The following is a 21,431-nucleotide window of genomic DNA, read 5'->3' as shown; positions in this document are numbered from 1 at the left end:
CTAGAAAGCGCTTATTGCCCATATTATAACTGTGTCCTTTCCTTACATGGGAATCCAACCCCTGCCTCGTCGCGAACTGTTTCTCCCATGCAATGGTGCCCTCTCTGTCGATTTCCCTCTCGTGCCAGCCACGACGTCCTCGTATGATGGCGGCGGCAGCTCCTCGTCCTCATCTTTGCCCACCCTCGCTGTTTCATCTGAACGTCTTCTCCCTCCATAGCCTTGCGCATCGCCTGAAAATAGAGGCGACCTCGAAGGACCTACGTCTCCGTGGGCACCACGATAAGTAAAGTTGCTGCCATGGCCCTCCTCTCTGGATCCGAAGGGGCCGCCTTGTGGTGTCCATGCCTCCTCCTCTGGTCGGTATGCTTGGTAAGACGTCCATGGTGCTCCTGCCGAGAACGCCGGACCGCGACAGCCGTGGCGCCGGGCCCGGCGGCAATGGCGTCCTTCTCTTCGGGCCCCTCTTCGTTCCCGCTTCGTCAGGGGCATAGTGAAGGGGGCCCCCGCGTAACCTGGCTGACCGCTACCGCCGAACAGGGCGGGCGGCGGGGCGTATTGCCCTTGCCGGGGTTGGAACTGTTGATAAGGTTGTTGTTGTGGGTATTGATTATAGGAGACGTGCTGGTTATTGTAGCCACGTTGGTAAGTTTGGGCATTGCAGGGAGAAGAGGTGTGGTGCTCGTCTGATCCGGTTGCGCCGCGGATCGCGCGGCCTACTAACCCTAGGACGAAGCCCATACTTGGGATCAGGGTATGGGGGAAGTGGCTAGTTCTGGTGAGGAGCAGACGACATGAAGAGTGGTGTAGTAGCTCCTCTTATACACATCGTCGCATCTTCCCCTCCACGAAAGTCCTGCCTTCTTGTGTCGGTCCTCCACTGATGTTAGTATCGCAACGCCCAGACGATGCTGTGGCTCAGACTTTGAGAACGGCATAACCCACTACGTCGCGTTCGTCAGAACCAAATCGGCAGGACCTTGGATGGTCGCTGCAGTGTGTTTGGTCGCTCGCATTCGTTCCGCACTGCCTCTGGGGCGGCGGCTGTGGGGTAAAACTTGTTCGTTAGCGCATCTGCCTCATTGTTTTCTCGTAGTACCAAATCCTTCCGAGACCTTACGGCTGATAAGGCATACACTCTTGATAATGTAAAACGCATATATAACATTGGAGATCGATAAAAACTAAAGCTATGGCATGATATTGGGCCGGTAAGGCTTAGATCTGCGCTCATTCTCTAGAATGGCTTCCTCGAATATTCTTGGACTGCTCTTCCTTTAGACTTACCCTTATCTTACCGCCATGACAGTAGACCGGTCTCAGACATATTCGCCTACAACAGGTTTATACTTCCAGTATGGCTTCATGAATCCATACGGAAAGCCACTGATATCACTAGCCATTTATATTCATAGAATGAATAGATAGTATACAAATACCACTGGCCCCGTGCTTGACTCCCACAACCAAGGGCGTATTCTCAAACGTAGGACAAGTCAAGATCCAGGACAAGTCAAGATCCAGGACAAGTCAAGATCCATGCCAATCTATATATATTAAGGCTCTACTTGATGCATCAAACGAACAACAGACAAGACGATCCTCAGGTGGTACGGAAGAAGCTTCCCTAAGGAGTCCAGTAATTAAAAACCAGTGGTTGGTTGGTCTTGCAGCCATCGTAAGAATGATTTGCGGGATGTCTCATAGTTTCCAGTAGTAGAGGAACTCAAGGAAAAAAGCAGACAAGTAGCTCTGATCTCATTATGACGTTCGTGGTTAAGGATATCCAGAAAACCCTACTAGCCCTGGTATGAGCGCACCTTATCGTCAACCCCTTCCCACCAGAAAGGTGGCTTTCTGGATGTATATAAAGGATATATGGACACATATGTATGAAAGGAAACAGAGGTTGACTTCTTTTCGCCCCCAGGTTCATCAAATGTTACTGCTCCCGTCAATACCCAGAAGCTTTGCCTGACTTGTACTCACCAAGCAGTTGGCTCGACAATGCGATATCCAAACCAAGTCTCTTCAGCGGGACAGTCAAGGCCAACATAATGTGAATAAGCAACCAGGTTACCATCGTCAAGTGTGGTGGAGTGGTCGAACTAACGAGACTGGTCACAATACAAACAGGTAAGCTCATTCTTCTGCTTTACATTCACATGGTTCAATTCCACCGTCCCGCAACATGATGACCGAAAATATTTAATTAGACTCTGATCACAAAATGATTGAGAAAAATTATGTCAAAAAAGATCTGATTCCTCATGAAATCTGCTGCCAAGTTAGCCCATTATCTACTCCTCCAGAGACTGACACCCATCTTCTAGACACCTTCAGTTTTCTTTTTGCAACTTCTACTGAATTTTGAAAACTTCAGTTGCATTAGTAGTCTGGTGCTCACTACAGGTACTTTGCTTTTGTTTTACACCTAACTGGGTGATGATGGTACCGAACGGGACAAGGAGTGTTGGTCATGACGTTTTGTTCAAGTTCCGTAGCACTTTGATATTGTCAACAACGCATAACACCACCAGTATATATTCAAAGCAACACTGTCCCTCCTATGTAAAGTAAATGCCAATATCATCAGGTACTCCCGATACTATTTCCACATTCAGTCCGGGGGCTTTCTCCGAGATATACCTAGCCAGATGCACCCCGGTGCACGTGCCACACCGAGAGAAAGGGGACGAAGATGCGTCCAGCTTATCACCGGAAGACAGGCAGGTGGAGTCGCTAGAATCTCCCCACTAAATTTTTCTTTGAGCAATTGAACCGTCGCTGCGCAAGCCTTCAAAATAATTTACTTTATCGAGCAGACATAGCCAGCATGCATGTAAAAGTTCCTTAGAAAACCCGACACCCACGCCTTGCCCTTTGCATTGACTGAGAGCCAGCCACACTCTCACCAAGCCGTTCTTTTACTATAGTCGTTGATTTTATTTAAATCTAAATCCTCAGCCATGCCTTCGACCACGAAGCGCAAGATCGACGCCCACGCCCTCTTGACCTCGCAAGGGTGGCGGGGCAAGGGCCATTCGCTGCATCCGACCAACGACTCGACGGGGCTGAAGCACCACATCCTGATCAAGCGCGACGGCAACGACGGCGCAGGCCTGGGCCTCAAGAAGGACCACAAGGTGGAGGCGTGGTGGATGAACGCCTTCGACCAGGCCCTCAAGGGCATCGACACCACTTCGGGCACCATGAAGCGCACGGCCGGCGGCGGCAACCTCGACCTCGACAAGATCGTCTCCAAGGGCATCTACAAGTACAGCGGCGGCAACGGCCTCTACTCGAGCTTCGTCAAGGGCGGGCTGCTGGCGGGCACCGTGGACAAGAACATCGTTTCTTCGACCGGACTGCTCACGCCGCCCGACAGCGGGGTGTCGACACCGGCTGCTGCTACCGAGGAAGAGAGCGGCAGCGGCAGGAAAGAAACCAAAGAGGAGCGCCGGGCCAGGAGGGAAGCCAAGAAGCTCGAGAAGGCGGAGAAAGCCAAACGGGCCGAGAAAGAAGCCAAGGCAGCTGCAAAAGCAGCCAAAAAGGCAGAGAAGAAGAAGGCCAAGGAAACATTAAAAGCTGGAGAGACAAAAGAGGAACGGAAAGCGAGGCGAAACGCCAGGAGGGCTCGGAAGGAGGAGAAAAGGCGATTACGTGCCTCGGCCGGCTGAGCCAACCTCCCTTTACTACGACAAAAATAATCATTATACCCACACGTTCGGCGGAGAAACAAGGTGACCAATTCGATTATAGCCTTGAGGTGCATATCTATGGTTGGGAGCTCTAAGCTGGGGACAAAACCCACTGCAGATTTTATTGTATCACGTCTGCTTGGGTATCTTGCCAGGCTTGTTGGAAAGCAACCAGGGGCGCCTATCCCAAAAGTCGTCTTTGATGACATCGAGATGCTCGACTACTATTCTGGCCTTCGCCCGGCGCTTCTTGTCATTCTCGGCCTGGGTTTTGCTTTGGTTCACTGGCTCCGCCAGATCATCAATCTTCTCCGCGACGTTGTCGGACCCAGGCTCCACGAGCTCGTACTAGCAACTATTAGCAGCGGGCTTCACGGCAAGGCGAAAGGGTAGCTTACATCACGAAATACAACGCTACCCTTCTTGAAAATCTCCGGCTCGTTGTTATAGTTCATGTGAAACTGGGAGTACAATAACTCGTTCTTGTCTTTCGAGAGGGTCCCCTGAGGACAGTCAGTATAGGAAAAAGTCGCTTTGCTTGGGACTGGCAAGATCTCTTACCTTGAGGGACCGCTCAGCATCCGTCGCGTCCATCTTTCCCTGCTGTATCAGCGTCCAAAACGTGGTATTGTACAGGTTGTTGATGTGACCTAAGGACGTTAGCAGCGAACCGGTTCATTGACCTGGGTAGCGGTTGGCTTACAGTCGGCTTGTCGCCAACTCATATAGTCGCGCATGTTCTGGACGCTGGGGTAGCATACTGCGCGGCCGTCAAAGCTCGGAAGCGGAGGCGCCAAGGGCATGTCAGGGAAATATGTCGACCAGAGGTAGACATAATATGCAGAGAAGGTCGACACTACGGTAGAAACTAATTTACTATTTCACGGATGAGGATCCTTCCAATGAGAAAAAAAAATACCAACTCAAACTCACCTCTCTCTTCGGTCGTACAGAGTGCAAGTCTTGTGGAATACGAAGCTAGGGCCGTTTATCAGTAAAGCTACTTCCCTTTCAAGTAGTAGTGAACGTACCTGTACTCATCGCTTACTCCATAACTGACAACGATATCCGTGAGATCGGTCATGACAGCTTTGGCGGCTGCGTTCATAAGACCGAGAGCTCTTTTATCGTTGGGTTTTTCGAAGCCATACTTGGCACACAGTCTAGTTCAGCCAGTCAGTATGTATATATCATTGGAAGCAAGGGAAAAAAGACAATTGGCATCTCAATTCCTGGCCGGGATATGCGTACTTGGTGAAACCCTTTCCATCTATTCTCACCACTACCCATGTGTTGGGAAGTAGGTAGTCTGGTCGCTCAAAGTCCTTGACGTACTCAAATCTAGAACGGACGGGTATTAGTCGCAACGGACGTGCCAAGAATCGCACACACAAATGGATCTTCAAATTGGGTTCTCACTTTGAATTCGCCATGGTGAAGGTCAGTCAGTTACAAGAGATAGTCCGAGTGCTATTCCGTGGGTCGTTGATGCTGAGATCGTCAAGGGAGTCTCCCTGGTCGCGCATGCAATATAAGTAAGTAGATAGGCGTGACTCAATCTGCCGAAGTCTTGGATCGGGGTTGACTGATACTGCAACTCTTTTTGGCGGGGTGGGCGTGGGAGAGAGCTGTTTAGTGGGGGTTGGGCTGCAGCCCAGCAGATCTCTCCCCTGTCAAAAAGTGACGGATCCCTGGAAATGGCCCTGTAGCCTCGCATCATTCCCCTGCTGTCAACCTGCCAAGCGCGAGGCTGCGCCTGTAGGAAAGTTTCCCAAGATTACGAACTCAATCACGATCCGAGAACCTGGCAAACTACACCTTCGTCGCAAACTTTCTTTCTTACTCCCCCTCAGCATCCTGGAACAGCCCCCATCGTCGACATGCGCCGCTGAACTCGGACGCAACTCGCCCGTTCGAACCAGCATTCCCGCCGCAATATCCCAGCCGACCTGTCAGTGGCAGTACTCCGATCCGACAGCTGCAGAAGGAGTAGCAGCAGCAACTGTGCACATTGCCAGCCAAGATGAACCTCCTTTTATCCGACGACTACCTGCTCCAGGACTACCCGGAAAATATCACCAACACCATCCGGTCGGGTCATACAACATGCCTGCGCTTCAACCGACGGGGCGACTACCTGGCGTCCGGCCGCGTCGACGGCACCGTGGTGGTCTGGGACATCGAGACCATGGGCGTCGCGCGCAAGCTTCGGGGTCATAGGGCGGCCATCACGTCGCTGAGCTGGAGCCGCTGCGGGCGCTACCTGCTGAGCGCCTGCCAGGGCTGGCGCGCCGTGCTGTGGGACATGGCCGATGGGACGCGGTACCGCGAGGTGCGGTTCCGCGCCCCGATCTACACCGCGGAGCTGCACCCCTGGAACCAGTAAGTTTGCGCGGAGGGAACCAGGAACCACGATGGGCTTGGCGCTGTTGCATCATCATCGTCAACATCTACTAACGCGGAGATTTAAACTGTGCACAGTCACCAATTCGTCGCATCCATATTCGAGCAGGCCCCATGCCTAGTAGACATCACCGAGCCGATCGACGTTAAGCACATTCTGCCCTCAGCGATGAAACGAGCGAACGCCGACGCCGACGCCGCTACAAAGGAGAAACAAGCGAAAGAAGACGCCAAGCAACAGACTACGGCCTCGATATATACAATTACCGGAGACCACATCCTCGCGGGCACAAACAAGGGGAAGTTGAACATTATAGATGTGAACACCCACGAAATCATATGGTCCGAGAAGATATGCAGTTCCGTGGTCACGACACTTAAGTTGACGGGATCTGGTCGTGATTTACTGGTCAACTCCCAAGACCGTATCATCAGGACATTCAACGTTCCCAATCTCTCGGCCGAAGATCTCGACCCCGACACCATACAAGTACCTTTAGAGCACAAGTTCCAGGATGTGGTTAATAGGTTATCATGGAATCACGTCACATTCAGCGCAACAGGCGAGTATGTTGCCGCATCTACATACAACAATCACGAGCTGTACATATGGGAGCGCGGCCACGGAAGTCTGGTGAGGATGCTAGAGGGACCGAAAGAAGAGCAGGGCGTCATAGAATGGCATCCAAACCGCGCGCTCCTTGCCGCTTGTGGCATGGAAACGGGGCGCATTTATATATGGTCGGTGACAAGTCCGCAGAAATGGTCGGCATTGGCCCCCGACTTCTCGGAGGTCGAGGAGAATGTCGAGTACATCGAGCGGGAAGACGAGTTCGACATTCACCCACAAGAGGAGATCACCAAGCGCAGGCTCGATGCCGAAGACGAAGACATAGACGTGTTGACGCTGGACCCTCAAAGCAAAGGCTACGACGACGACATGGACGGTACGGCGTTTCGGATACCGGTCTTGTTCAACCTTGGCGAGAGCGACAGCGAGGAGGAGTTCGTGGCCGTATCTACCGGTACGGTACGGCGGAGAAGCTTGGGCGAAGGTGGAGAAGGCGAGGCTGCACAGACTGAGGAGAAGGCTGCGGCGGGTGGCAAGAGACCCACGGCCGGGAAGACAGGTAGAGGCAGGAAGAGGTGATGGATGTCTGTATGTACTCACGCCACGGGAAGCATCGTGGAAGCGGTGTAGCATGCTTCGTAGAGAGAATCAACGCTTGGCGCGTCCATGTCGCCTATCAAAAAGGGGTGCATAGACACGACAAAGGCATGAATGAGGTCGCCAGCTGTAGAAAGCTCCACAATGCAATGGATCCTTGGCTGCTGTGTTGCCAAATGAATGCTAGCAGATATGTCGCTAGCTATAGCCTCTGGATACAGTGTGACTTGGATGTTGAAGATGTCAGCTTTGGGTGCCTCCAAGCACGGTAAGGACCTGGCAATTCGGACATTGCAGGATCGCCATCTGCAAGCGAACCGACTGACTGGAATCTGTCAACTACTGCAGCTGGGCGTTTTAAGGTTGCAGCAACAATAGGGTAGGAAATAAACAATAGCTCCGTGGTATGACAGGAATGCCAAAAGGTAAAACAAAAAGATTTATTTCTTAGGGGACAGCCAGCGGAATGGCGAGTGGTGATTGGCGGGGAGCAGAATAAATGGGTTGAGTCATCGGCAAAGGGATTCTTGGGCCGTGGCGCCCCACCCAGTTCTGCATTCAGCTTAGCGGCCGACTGACTGCTGGCCTCGCCTCCCAGCCTGCTCTGCTCTGCTCTGCTTTGCTTTGCTTGGGGCCTGCCTGCCTTAACTCTGTGCTGGCCGCGCCGCCTTCAGAAAATCTGAATTGTGCCATTCTTTCACCAAACACACACAACGTCGACCACCTCTTCCATCAACACGCGCGTCGGATATCGCGTCCACCCATCGCCAGCGATTTTCCGACATCGTGACATTCCCGACATCTATTAATTGCATCGCCTCCTCGCCTGGCGACACGGTCTGCGCGCGCCCTGGATTGCTGAAGGGGTCGTGTGTTGAGGGCGTGAGGCGAAACGGCCACACAAGGGCCTCTTGGATCTGGCGCTGCCCATTTGGTTTGGCATTGCTTTCCATCGGGAGCCACCAGGATCAGCTTTTCAGCTCCGTCATCTCTTTTTGAGCGACTTCCCTTCACCGTCGCAATCGGGCGACCATTTGCTATATACACTCACGCTGCCTTCGCGCTGACCTGTCTGTCTTCTTCGCCGCTCTTTCCCTTTGGCGACCGAAGTCACGATTCCACGAAACAAAGACAACCCCTCCAACTTTTCTCCTTCGATTTTTCGCGAGCCGACCTTTCGACTTCCTGTCCCAACGCAGATCTCGTCAAAGCTTAATTTTATCGCGACCTTTCTCCGTTGAAACCGCGCCCTTCACTTATTTACCCTGCCGGCAACCTACTGCTATTTGTCGACCGTGATACAATCAATCTAATCAGCAATCATGGCGAATCTTCACTTTGCGCATTCCGATGCGCCTCTCAAGACGGTGGAGGAGATCCAGTTCGGTCTCCTCTCGCCCGAAGAGATCAAGAACATGAGTGTTGCGCATATCCTCTTCCCCGAGACCATGGACGAAACGCGAACCAGACCGCGCACGGGAGGTCTCAACGACCCCCGTCTCGGCTCTGTAGACCGCCAGTTCAAGTGCTCGACATGTCAGCAGAACATGTCCGAATGTCCCGGTCACTTTGGCCACATCGAACTGGCTAAGCCTGTCTTCCACCCCGGCTTCATAAAAAAGATCAAGAAGATCCTTGAGTCCGTGTGCCACAATTGTAGTAAAGTCCTGGAAGACAGAGTTAGTATTCCCTAAAGATCGCCTGCCTTCACGGCTTGACAGGATTTTGTTGATGCTAACACGGTTCACCTAGAGCAACGAGGAATTTAGAGCCGCTGTTGCTACACGAGACAAGAAGGCCCGTTTTCAGAAGGTTTGGAACGTCTGCAAGGCCAAGAAGCTTTGCATGAACGAACTACCCAAGGAAGAAGATGGATCGTTTGATCCGAGTGGGAAATCTGCCGCCCCAGGTGTTGGCCACGGCGGCTGTGGCAATGACCAACCCAACGTCCGCCAGACTGCTCTCCAGCTCTGGGCCACATCGGAAACCAAAAATGAAGATGGCGTCAAGACCAAGGATAAGCGGTTGATAACCCCGGAAATGGCGCTGAATATCCTGAAGCGCATTTCAGACGACGACTTGCGCGACATGGGTCTTAACACCGATTATGCCCGCCCGGAGTGGATGATCATCACTGTACTCCCCGTGCCTCCTCCGCCTGTTCGTCCGAGTATTTCCATGGACGGCACCGGCCAGGGTCTCCGCAACGAAGATGATTTGACCTACAAGCTAGGTGATGTTATCCGTGCAAACGGTAATGTGCGCCAAGCCATTCAAGAAGGTTCACCTGCCCATATCGCTGCCGAGTTTGAGCAACTGCTTCAGTACCACGTTGCTACCCTTATGGATAACGATATCGCTGGACAACCTCAAGCGCTCCAGAAGAGTGGCCGACCCGTAAAGTCTGTTCGTGCACGACTTAAGGGTAAGGAGGGCCGTCTTCGTGGTAACTTGATGGGTAAGCGTGTCGACTTCTCGGCTCGTACTGTCATCACTGGTGACGCCAACATCTCCCTGGACGAGGTCGGTGTACCCAGAAGTATTGCTCGGGTTCTGACGTATCCTGAGACGGTTACACCATACAACATCCACAAGCTCCATGAGCTTGTGCAACGAGGTCCTAATGAGCACCCGGGTGCGAAATACGTGATCCGTGCAGATGGTACTAGAATCGATCTTAGGCATCATCGACGTGCCGGAGCCATCACCCTGGAATATGGCTGGAAGGTTGAGAGGCATCTTCAGGACGGTGATTTTATCATCTTCAACCGTCAACCCTCTCTTCACAAGGAATCCATGATGGGTCATCGTGTCAGGGTCATGCCTTACTCTACCTTCCGATTGAACTTGTCTGTCACATCGCCATACAACGCTGATTTCGATGGTGATGAGATGAACCTTCACGTGCCGCAAACTGAAGAGACTCGCGCTGAGATCAAGGAACTCTGCATGGTTCCCCTCAACATCGTCTCCCCTCAACGTAACGGCCCATTGATGGGTATTGTCCAGGATACGCTGGCCGGTGTTTACAAGATGTGCCGTCGGGATGTCTTCATCACCAAGGCCGAGGTCATGAACATCATGCTCTGGGTACCCAACTGGGATGGTGTCATTCCTGAGCCTGCCATCTACAAACCCCGACCCAGGTGGACGGGCAAGCAGATTGCAAGCATGGTCATTCCCAAGGAGATCAGTCTGTTCACCAAGCCTCCGTCGGGAGATAAATGGAACCCTCTTGCGGACGAGGGTGTCCTTATCCAGTCCGGTCAACTTCTCTTCGGTCTTTTGACGAAGAAGAACGTCGGTGCTGCTTCGGGTGGTATCATCCATTTGGCTTACAACGAGCTTGGTCCTGCTGGCGCGATGGCTTTTCTTAATGGGTGCCAACGCGTCATCAACTACTGGCTCTTGCACAACGGTTTCAGTATCGGTATTGGTGATACAATCCCCGATAAGCCAACCATCGAGAAGGTACAGGTCCATATTGACGATCAGAAGTCTATTGTCGCGCAGCTTACTGCCGAGGCAACAGCTAATACGCTGGAGGCCGCGCCTGGTATGAGTATCCGAGAGACTTTCGAAAGCAAGGTCTCGGCTGCGCTCAACGCTGCCCGTGATAAGGCTGGTACAACGACGCAGAAGAACCTGAAAGAGTGCAACAACGCAGCTATCATGTCCAACTCTGGTTCTAAGGGATCGTCCATCAACATTTCTCAAATGTCGGCTTTGGTTGGTCAGCAAATTGTGGAGGGCAAACGTATTCCGTTCGGCTTCAAGTACCGAACACTTCCCCATTTCACCAAGGATGATTACTCGCCAGAAGCTCGTGGCTTCGTCGAGAACTCATACCTGCGTGGTCTTACGCCATCTGAATTCTACTTCCATGCCATGGCCGGTCGTGAAGGTTTGATTGATACTGCCGTCAAGACAGCCGAGACTGGTTACATTCAACGACGTTTAGTAAAGGCTCTGGAAGATGTCAGCGCTAGATATGATGGTACTGTGCGTAACTCTTTGGGCGATATCATCCAGTTCATCTACGGTGAGGATGGTCTCGATGCCATGATTGTTGAAAAGCAAACCATGGATCATTGGGTTGTCCGCGATAAGGACTTCGAGTCCCGCTACCGCCTGGATGTCATGGAGGAAGGACGAATCACCGCCCTGGACGCCCTTACCCAAGGCGGACAGATTGCTGGTGATGCTCAGAGCCAGGCTCTCCTCGACATGGAATACGAAGCGATCCTCAAGGATCGTGAGTTGCTCCGCCGCTTGAAGATGCAAGCAGACAAGCTGGACTCCTCGTTCCAGCTTCCTCTCAACGTTGGGCGTATTATCGAGTCCACCATGAAGACCTTCAATGTCGATGACTCGAAGCGCAGCGATCTTACGCCTGAGGATGTCATTCCTGCAGTGAAGGATTTCCTGGACCGTATGGTGGTTGTCCGAGGTACTGATCCTATCTCGAAGGAAGCAGACGAGAACTCGACGCTTCTTTTCAAGGCTCTTCTGCGGGCTCGCCTGTCCTTCAAGCGTGTGGCTATTGACCAGCGTCTAAACAAGATTGCTTTCGGCCATGTCATGGGCGAACTTGAAAGCCGCTGGTCTCGCGCCATGGTCAACCCTGGTGAAATGGTTGGTGTCTTGGCTGCGCAGTCCATTGGTGAGCCTGCTACCCAGATGACGCTGAACACTTTCCATTTCACTGGTATTTCGTCTAAGAACGTTACTCTTGGTGTTCCGCGTCTCAAGGAAATTCTCAACGTTGCTAGCAACATCAAGACACCCTCGATGATGGTGTTCCTGGACGGCGACAACGCAACCAAAGAAAGGGCCAAGGCGTTGCGTAACGTTGTCGAGCATACTCACCTCCGTTCCGTTACCGATGCAGTTGAGGTGCATTATGATCCTGATATCCAGTCAACTACCATTCCCGAGGATGAGGATATGGTCGAGTCATACTTCTTGATTCCTGACGAGGCACATGAGAACATTGATAGGCAGTCGCGCTGGCTTCTTCGATTTGTCCTGGACCGACAGAAGATGTTGGACAAGAACTTGACAGTCGACGATGTTGCCAGGCGTCTCAAGGAGGAGTACGCAAGTGATCTCGCTGTTATCTGGAGTGATGACAACGCTGAGAACCAGGTCATTCGTGTCCGTCCGTTCAAGAATGACGACGACAAGGATGAAGATGGGTCTAAGGTGGTTGAGGATGATGTCATGCTTAAGCGTCTGGGTGACCACTTGCTGGAGAGCTTGACCCTCCGTGGTGTCAAGGGCATTGAGAAGGCTTTCATGACCGAGGGACAGAAACTTGCCATTACTGCGGATGGTGCCTTGTCTCAGGATAAGGGCACTCCGGGATGCAAGGAATGGTTCCTCGATACCCAAGGTACAGCCCTTCGCGAGGTCTTGGCAGTCGATGGTGTCGACTGCAAGCGCACATCTACGAACGACCTGTGGCAGACTGTTGAGGTCTTCGGTATTGAAGCTGCGCGAATCGCTCTGCTTAACGAACTGCGACGAGTTCTTGCCTTCGATGGTTCATATGTCAACGAACGCCATCTTGCTCTTCTCGTAGATGTCATGACGTACAGAGGCAGCATTGCGGCTGTCACTCGTCACGGTATCAACCGAGCCGACACTGGTGCCCTCATGAGATGTTCGTTCGAGGAAACCGTCGAAATTCTCCTTGAAGCCGCTGCTACCGGTGAGCTTGATGACTGCCGAGGTATTTCTGAGAACGTCATGCTGGGTCAGCTTGCTCCCATGGGTACAGGCCACTTCCACGTCTTCCTGGATCAGTCGATGCTTGACACCGTCATCTCGGACAACTCCAAGATGGGTCTCATGCAAGGAATGACCATGAAGGGCAGCCAAGATGGTGGTGCCGCAACGCCCTATGACACCGGATCCCCATTGAACGTTGATTATGGTAGCGGCGCCTTCAGCCCGCCTGACATGGCCATGGGTGCCTTCTCTCCCATCGTCGAACAGGGCTCGGCCTCCCCTGGTGGATTTGCTACAGCTTACGGCAGTGGCTTCGGCAGCGCCAGTCCCTACGGCGCCAGAAGCCCTGGAGCTACCAGCCCATTCGGTGGTACTTCGCCCACGTCTCCTTTCAGCTCGTATGGTGGCAGCTACTCGCCAACATCTCCGGGTGCTGGCTACTCGCCTACGTCGCCTCTTATGAGTGGCAACCGTTACGCCTCGTCGCCGCAGTTCAGCCCGTCGTCCCCCTCGTTCTCCCCAACGTCGCCGGGTTTCAAGGGTACCAGTCCGTCGAGCCCCAACTACAGCCCAACCTCGCCGAACTACTCCCCGACCTCGCCTTCGTCACCGCGGCACTACTCGCCGACGTCACCGGCGCATTCACCCACTTCGCCCACGTACTCGCCGACGAGCCCGAACTACAGTCCCACGTCGCCCAATCTTCATGGCGGTGCCACCTCGCCATCGTACAGCCCTGTGTCGCCCAATTACTCCCCTACCTCGCCGGCTGCTTACTCGCCTACGAGCCCCAACTTCAGCCGCGGCGGTGCCCAGCAGTCGCCTACGAGTCCTCAATACTCGCCCACCTCCCCCAGTATTCTCCTAAGACTCCTGGACCGGGCGGTGCTACCAGCCCCAAATTGTAAGCAATTAGTCTGCTAACGAACGGTATCTGGAGACGTAAGCTAACGGTTTGCAGTTCTCCTACATCCCCTAAGGGCGATTGATAATACTTTGGAGATATGTACCCTCATGGTTCACAATATTTTGACCCGTATAATACAGCACATAACAGGCGTTTCTGGTGGTTCTTGTGCTTTCGACTATTTCTCCAGGGTTGCATTTTCCTAGCGGTTTTGTGATTTGGCTTCCTCAAAAAAAAGAAGGGAAGGCCTGCCTTCAGCATAGAAGTGTGTGACGGAGAGAGAGAGATACGAAAAAGAGGGGAGACGATGCTACTATTTTTTGGTTTTATTTTCCCCGAATGCGACGAATCCACTAAGAGAAGGCAGAGAGAATGAGGGACGGAAATCATTAAAAGATAAGAAAAGCGCAAAAAATTAGTTTTGTGTGAATTTTGTACACTACATCCATCGACGGGCTTTTCAGAAGGCAACACACTTCTCCAAACCCTCCACCCAACCATTTATGAATTCCAGAAGAAGAATGATGCCCCCAGCAGGCTGGATATAGGAGAGATGACGACGTTTAAGATAGGGGCAGGCCGTTCTCGCTCTGCACGGATGGATGGCTGGCGGATGGACGGGGCGGGGCGTGGAAATACAGATTGCATTCTTGAAGAAACAAAATGACGAGGTCGTGGATGTGTATGTGCGTGTGTTGTGGGTGGTGCTTCCGTCAGCTTTCCCTGACTTCGTCTCTTCGACTTGCGCACTGCACTCGTGGAGGGACCGAAGATCGCATCTTGGGGGGCCCGTGAACTGACCTTGGAGGATATTGCACACAAATGATTGGCACGCCACTGCACTAACTACTGCGTCTGATTTCCTTGGTTTCCTGTTGTTGATGGCCCTCTTTTTCTACTTTGTTCGAGAATAAACGAAGTGACTAGGTTGACTAAGTGCACAGACTGCTCATCAGATAGACAGATACGAAGTATGATATTCAGGTTTCAATACACTCCTAGTACCTGCTCGAAGTTATTGACCTTGATCGTGTCTATGTGCATGTACCTGGCCCATTCTTCTTACATTATTGAGTCTAGGTGACGGGATGCCTGTGTCGACTTTTTGCTAGAGACACAACGTACACTGACATATGTTGAACCGGGCGATTTTGCTATTTTTCTGCCATCTAGTCAGTCCACTCACCTAGTCTGATGAAAGGAATAAGTGATAGTTAGAGAGAGATGAATATGTTGCTGTTCGTGAAAATGACAAAAAGAAGCCAAAAGAGGAAGGTGTAAAATAAGGTGTGACCGCAGAGGGAATCTAACCCCCTTGCCTTTAAGTATAATGAAATAACAATACTACCGCTAAGCTACACCAGCCCGATCAAGGGAACTGAGTGTCGTTGCGGCCTATAAGCCCAAGGGTAAAAGGCAGTGTAGCCTGCGTTCGTTTCTGCTTCCTTTGAGAGAGTCGTGGTTGTGGGTGAACTCAAATCAAACGAGCAAAGGGGGGCTAAGGGGAACGAAACCAGGATTTACGTGCTCAACTCAAGCCACAACAGATATTGTACGAAGGGCCACACATGAGTGCGTACGTAAGTAGGCAATCGTTTTATTCATTCTGCTGCCATCTACACAAGTTGAGCGCAGGGGGTAGGTAGGTATGCTGGCTGTCGGCTCCCGTGCCAAAAGGGTAGAAGAAGGTAGGTGGTTGGATTGCTTGCTATATAATACCCCAAAAGCCTCCGTACTTTCACATACGACCATATCCTGCTGAATACTAGGGATCCCGTCCGCTCTCCCATATATAAGCAGCAGAGAGCCGAATTAGTACTAGGGTCGGTGACGACCTGGGAATCCTCGGTGTTGTATGTTTTTGCTTGCTTCTCTTTTTGCCACGTGAGGTGGACCAGGGGCGACGGGTTTGACGTGGTCGGGTACCGTCGTGCTCCTTTCCACGGACAGATCGAAACAATCTCGCGGCTATCAAGACTACTACTCATGGGTTTGGGTCAGCACTACATCGACTCCAGAGCAGGCCGTGTCCTTGAACAAAACCCAGGACTGGAGCCGGCTTGCCCCGGATCTCAGAACCTAATGGTGGGCAACAGAAGCTCGCGATACCGCCTGATGCGATCGGACATGCCTTATTCTTAGCTACCAGCTTTAGATTGCCAATGTCCGGAGGCGTGATGGGCAGAAATGCCCGAGACCCGAACAGAACAGAGAAAAGGGGAGGTGAGAAGTAACCCTGGGCAATGAAGCAAGCAGACGTGCTTGTCAACGGCCCTCGAACACTCTGCTCCAAGCAGGGGGCGAGACAGCAACGCCAAGCAACCACTCGCCAGGACGCTCGCCATCGACGTCACTCGCCGTCATGTAGCTGTCGTCAAACACTTGATGGTCCATGGCGGTGTGCTAGACCGCTCCACCGACGTAATGTGCACCAACAGCCGGTATTGGCAAAGCGGCAAGCTCGGTTCCGATAGAGAGCATACACCGAAACCCGCAGTAGGTAGAGCAGAGAGCGCGACGGAAACTGCGAAGATCTGGGAGGCGAAGGCGCCTGCAGAAGAAGTACTAGGTTGATTCGAACGTGAGCGGCCCCAACAAGGTCACTCAAGGGGCACCGGGGTGTTGGGTTAGAAAGTCCTATTTCCGTTGTGACGGTCAAGGTTGACTGCATGCTAGGAAGTCCCTGTGTGCTAGGGAGTAAGCGAATAAAAGAAGAACCCCGGGAAGGGAATTTCCCCCTTCTGTTTGTTCGATGCCGTTGGCCCCCTAACTGATCTCGGCGTCGCGAACCGAAGCCAAAACCAGCCATGGCGTCCCACGCTGGGTTTTTCAACAGCTAGCCTGAGACCATCCGTTCCTTCACCCGAGCATAGTTCATGTTCACGTGAAGAGCGAGACCAGTTTCTTCGTACCTGCCAATATTGGCTTTGCGTGCGGGATATTCCACTTGACATCCCCTGTCCAGTTTCAACGGCTCCCCTTCGTACCCCCTTTAAACCAGGATCATAATACTACTCCAGTATACTGTAGTACATGCGCTGAACTTTTTGACATTCGAATTTACCTCGGTAGTGTCGGCTAGACCGCTAAATTGCTGTTTGCTTGCACGCAACTCGATGCCTACTTTGCTATCTCGATAGTTGGATTGGCAAGCGAAAGGGTCGATTTGACCAGGAATAGGTTCCAGGCATTACCAAGGCACCTTAGGTAGAAAGCATGAGACTCAGTAGCAATTGTGCAACCAGTAGACCACATACTCTTGGTTTTCTGTCTCACGTATGCCCGAGATCTACTACTTGTAGTAACATCATTAGGATAGTCTTTTTTCTGTCGAAGTAGAAGGACGGTCTGGTGGTCGTAACGCTCCACTGGTAACTTTAGCCAACTTCCCCTTCCTTTTCATGCAGGATGAAAGGGGTCAAGCGAGCGTCGCTGCCGGAAAATCAGACGACACACCGCTACAGTACGGTGTTATAACTCACCTCTTACGCTGCTAGTTGCCGTAAGCGAGAATGAAGACGGATAATCTGCCGTTGATGAAATCAGCAACGGCGTGGCCCGCCCGCACGGCACAGTACCCAATTCCATGTTGGTCTGTTATCGTCACGAGGGCAGGAGTTTGCTTCCGTCTGTAAGATCCTTCTCCTTGCGTCGTAAGCATCCCGTGGGTGATTCCTGTGGGAGGAAGGAGGGCCGAGATCGTAAATCAAGGCGAAGTTGCTCGGCATAGCTTGACCCTGGATTGGTTGACAAAGTAGACTGACCGAGTTTTACCCAGCAGATCTTGAGTTTGGTGGGCACCACTACAGCTGTTCCGTTGGTACATGAGACTGTGATCAGGCCGATCACTTGCATACATGTAAGAGGGGGTCATGGAAGATGTCGGAGAACGGTCAATTCAACGCACCAACCGTCGTCTTGAGTGGCACTTCAAGTGATTGTCCTGGTACCTAGCAGTACACAGCACCTCATCGGGAAGGTGTGTTCAAGAAATCGGGGTACTGCGGGTGCCATTGTACTTCAGCCAAGTTGGATTTGACCGTGTGGCCATCGATCTTCGGTATGGTGCATCCTGTCATTCGCTGATCATGGGTGGTAGCCTCCCAAGCCGAACCAACTCATTCGAAGCTGACATTCCCACCAAAGAGCCTTTGTGCAAACTGCAGGTCTTGCCCTTTCCAGCAAACCAAACCCGAGATGGAGTCGGCCAGTGACCAAAGCGCCTTAGTTTCGGCAAATAACTCAAGGGACCACTACCACACTTGTGTCAGAGCTTGTATGGCGTGGAGTCTGTCGTTATCGACGGTTCTGCGGCAACCCGGAGACGCCACGGGGAGGACGTTTACAGGTATGCTGACAACTGGGGCAAGTGAAGATGTAATGGCATGCTGCTTTGGCCTAATTTGGCACTGCGAACTGTCATGAACGCCTCAGTCCTCGTAGCTGTTCCTCCCAGGATGTTTCCTGAACCTACTAAGTGGTCTACTTGCAGACCTGACTTCGTCAGGACATACTGTACCCAAAACTATTAGATAATAAGAGTGAAAGGGCTCACAAATATCGAAGCAGACTTAGCTGTCCTATGAATCAAGCATCGTTGATTGGACATCGTTGAGTCCTTTACTTAGAAGCGCCGATTATGGCCCACTGATACCACAGGACTGACCCGGGAATCGCCGCCGCACTATACTTTTTCCACTGAGAAAGACGAAAGGGGCTTCAGGTAGAAAAGTATCTTCGCTATCCGTATCTGTTTGGCGCATATCGTATACATTGGACATAACATGGTGCTCCTAGGGGTTTGACACCGGTGAGAGGATGGTGCGAGGCCTTAAGTTGCTTTTCCGTGACATTACAATACGATAGAAAGCACTGGTAAACCACGTCTGTGGCTGGCTAGTGGACCGAGAGATGAGCGTTGGTGGGATCTACCGAGAGTCGACATCTCAGAGGATGATGTAGAGATTGACGCCCACGAGAAAAGAGACTGGTTGTTCGCTATCACAGCCAATGAGGATGGCCGACCTACTCTTGCTGTTGGGTTGATCGCAAGGCTGCGGAATTTCGCACTCCCTGGACTTAACTAACAGTGCGGCCGCGAAGGAGTGCGAGTGGCCGAAGAAGCGCGCAGCGTCTGGGGTGGAAACGGCGAACGTGTGGTCTGACCGGACCTGATAGAAAGAAGCTAGAGAGCTCAAAGTACCAACGTACGGGCTGTTGATCGATCTCAGCACGTTCAGCATGGGTCCTTTCTCTATAGCGGTGATTTGCATGCCCCATAAGCGCAAGGACAGGGCCGGTCCAAGCCAAATGAGCATTGACTACTTAGGTAAGGTTGATAGGACAAGGAACAGGGGCCTTTTAGCGCGCCGGGTCCCTTGCCGTGTCCACGAATAAACGACTCAATCGGATTGAGTCGCTTGGCAGGGAGCAGGGAGATTGGGTCGCCTTCTGTGAACGAGGGCGATCCCAGCTTAGCCTTGTAGATAGGCAGCGGATGTGCCTCTGTTAGCTAGGTGCCATGAGCGGATCTGTGTGAGGCGTTGATATCGAATTAGCCGTCTTGTTCGAGACAAGTGTTCCGAACCGAAGACGCCAATACGACCTCGATGGGGTTGACATCTGCTTCGCGCCTGATCTACTACTAGCAGCTATGAAAGGTAATCAGATCGTCGCCGAGGAACACATGCCGCGTTACTTGAGAGCAAGGATCCGTTGTGTCCGAGTGGATCGGCTTGGAGCCACCACCACCACCACATGGGTCTGATGACGGCCTGAGTGTTCTTGTACGACTACGGAGTACATGTAGCCAATACCGGTTGCTTCGCAGCTTGGTTGGGCAGATGACAAGACTTATTATTAGGTGAGCATTGTTGTTGGTATGTGGCTTGAAGAGAAAGGCATTGGTCGGTCATGGTCGACAGTATGCGGGCCTCGAGACGGAGAACTGATGGGATTGGGCCACCCAAAGTCGAAAAGAGAGATGAGGTGAACAGATGACAAATGACTAGTACGTCGAGAGGAACCAGATGACAGCCGCCGAGCCGCGGCAAGTTGCAAACCAACAACAAAAGGTGGGTTATTGGGGGTGAACCTGGACCTCCTGGGCCATCTTTCTGGTCGAGAAAACCTCAGCCTGGACGAGGTGCGTCTAATTGCCCTCCAATTGATAAATCACTGTCATTCGCGGAGGAAAATACATTTGGTCGGAATACGAGCCAAGTCGACCGAGGTCAAGTGGGTGGGCAGGTGGGCAGGTGCCTGCCCAGGTTGAGATTTCTTGTTCTTTCCCTCTCCCCGTCTTCTCTCTTTCACTCATCAATTCTTGTTCTTCATCTGGGATGGAAGGAACGGTACTACGGGAAATAGGTAGGTACATTTGATGTATTGACTGGAGTTCGCAGTCCGGGAGGAGCAAGAAGAGGGCGCGCTAAGACGGGGAGCTCTTTCCGTTTGGGCTGTTCCACTTATGCAGCAAAAACCTGCCTGTGCTCTCTCCAAGTCTTCCACCAGACGCAAGGGGGACGGCGCGGGCAACGCTCAGGCCACTGGTTTCGCCCTTAGCGCATTCATACTATATACGCCTATACCCAGATACTTACATGCAGTGGAGTTTGATTAGCTTCGAGCTTGATGCGACTTCACCTGATTCCAGGTCCTTGATGCACCACTCACCTCGCCTCGGAGTTTCACCTGGTCAATCGATGCCTGCCTACCAGATCACAACTACGGTAGGTGCAGGTGCAGTTGCAGGTGCAGTTGCCTGCATCCATGACCGTGCCGTCTTCTCCTTCGTCTGTGGCCCCCCTTGCTGGCCCCGGTATAGGGGCGCGTCTATGAGCGTGTATTGTTGGACAATAGCACCATGTTGGCTGGCCTTCATGATATAACACCCTAGGCTTCCGTGGCTGTCTCGGGTCGTGATTGGTGGCATAACCCCTATAAGCGCCAGTAGTTCCTGCAACTAGAAGGGGCGCCAATCACTAGGCAGGGGAACGTAGCGCCTATGTGGTCGATGGTTACGTGTAGGTACCTAGTCAGGCAAGACGGTTGGGCTGTTGACGCCTGGCGCATTTGCTATTGCCATTGGCAATGCAATGCAATGCAATGGAAGACAATCTATGTCGCATCCTGATGGAAGTAATATCGACGGGGCTCATCCGGCAACGGGGATCCAAGCGTGGAGATGCCAGGGGCGCTGTCAAATTTATGTGGGGATGGGTTCGGTGTGGAGTTCGATTCAAGTTCGCAGTCATCAATGTCTACCCAGGACGGTACTTGCTGCGTACCTGGCTCGAATCAATCTGTCATCGAGTTATACCGCGGCATATCAGACTGCCAATGACACAATCCACCCAGGCAGAAACATGGAAGCAGACAGCCCCCTCCCCAGCCGTCATGTCCGCTGGCAGCGACATGAACGTTCTTGGAGGTGTAGGCCCTTCTCAGGCCCTTCTCCACCACCCCAGTAAGTATGGTATGTTGGGGCCCAAACATGACATATCTTAGTCTCGACAAT

General features: G+C 52.3%; 5 protein-coding genes across 5 annotated transcripts; 3 read left to right on the top strand and 2 right to left on the bottom strand.

Annotated features, from left to right (window-relative positions):
- Positions 1-42: 42 nt before the first annotated feature.
- Positions 43-741, bottom strand: PG997_009885 (uncharacterized protein; the record flags this gene model as incomplete). The annotated part of the gene is made up of 1 exon (XM_066814200.1): positions 43-741. One exon carries the CDS (start codon positions 739-741, stop codon positions 43-45), a length of 699 nt encoding a protein of 232 aa, XP_066666162.1.
- A 2,228-nt stretch (positions 742-2,969) lies between these two features.
- Positions 2,970-3,680, top strand: PG997_009884 (uncharacterized protein; the record flags this gene model as incomplete). The annotated part of the gene is made up of 1 exon (XM_066814199.1): positions 2,970-3,680. The coding sequence occupies one exon, from the start codon at positions 2,970-2,972 to the stop codon at positions 3,678-3,680; it is 711 nt and encodes a 236-aa protein (XP_066666161.1).
- A 150-nt stretch (positions 3,681-3,830) lies between these two features.
- PG997_009883 (tRNA(His) guanylyltransferase) lies at positions 3,831-5,134 on the bottom strand (the record flags this gene model as incomplete). The annotated part of the gene is made up of 8 exons (XM_066814198.1): positions 3,831-4,049; positions 4,100-4,204; positions 4,263-4,351; positions 4,405-4,577; positions 4,635-4,679; positions 4,733-4,864; positions 4,953-5,042; positions 5,121-5,134. 8 exons carry the CDS (start codon positions 5,132-5,134, stop codon positions 3,831-3,833), a joined length of 867 nt encoding a protein of 288 aa, XP_066666160.1.
- Positions 5,135-5,724: 590 nt separating this feature from the next.
- PG997_009882 (uncharacterized protein) lies at positions 5,725-7,254 on the top strand (the record flags this gene model as incomplete). The annotated part of the gene is made up of 2 exons (XM_066814197.1): positions 5,725-6,083; positions 6,183-7,254. 2 exons carry the CDS (start codon positions 5,725-5,727, stop codon positions 7,252-7,254), a joined length of 1,431 nt encoding a protein of 476 aa, XP_066666159.1.
- A 1,340-nt stretch (positions 7,255-8,594) lies between these two features.
- On the top strand, positions 8,595-13,984 carry PG997_009881 (DNA-directed RNA polymerase II subunit RPB1; the record flags this gene model as incomplete). The annotated part of the gene is made up of 3 exons (XM_066814196.1): positions 8,595-8,951; positions 9,025-13,909; positions 13,953-13,984. 3 exons carry the CDS (start codon positions 8,595-8,597, stop codon positions 13,982-13,984), a joined length of 5,274 nt encoding a protein of 1,757 aa, XP_066666158.1.
- Between the last annotated feature and the right edge of the window lie 7,447 nt (positions 13,985-21,431).

The sequence above is a fragment of the Apiospora hydei genome, assembly GCF_038363865.1.
Source record: "Apiospora hydei strain CBS 114990 chromosome Unknown utg000007l_segment0_segment0, whole genome shotgun sequence".
Lineage (NCBI taxonomy): Eukaryota > Fungi > Ascomycota > Sordariomycetes > Amphisphaeriales > Apiosporaceae > Apiospora > Apiospora hydei.
Note: the sequence above shows the minus strand (reverse complement) of the source record. Positions and strands in the feature narration are given on the sequence as shown.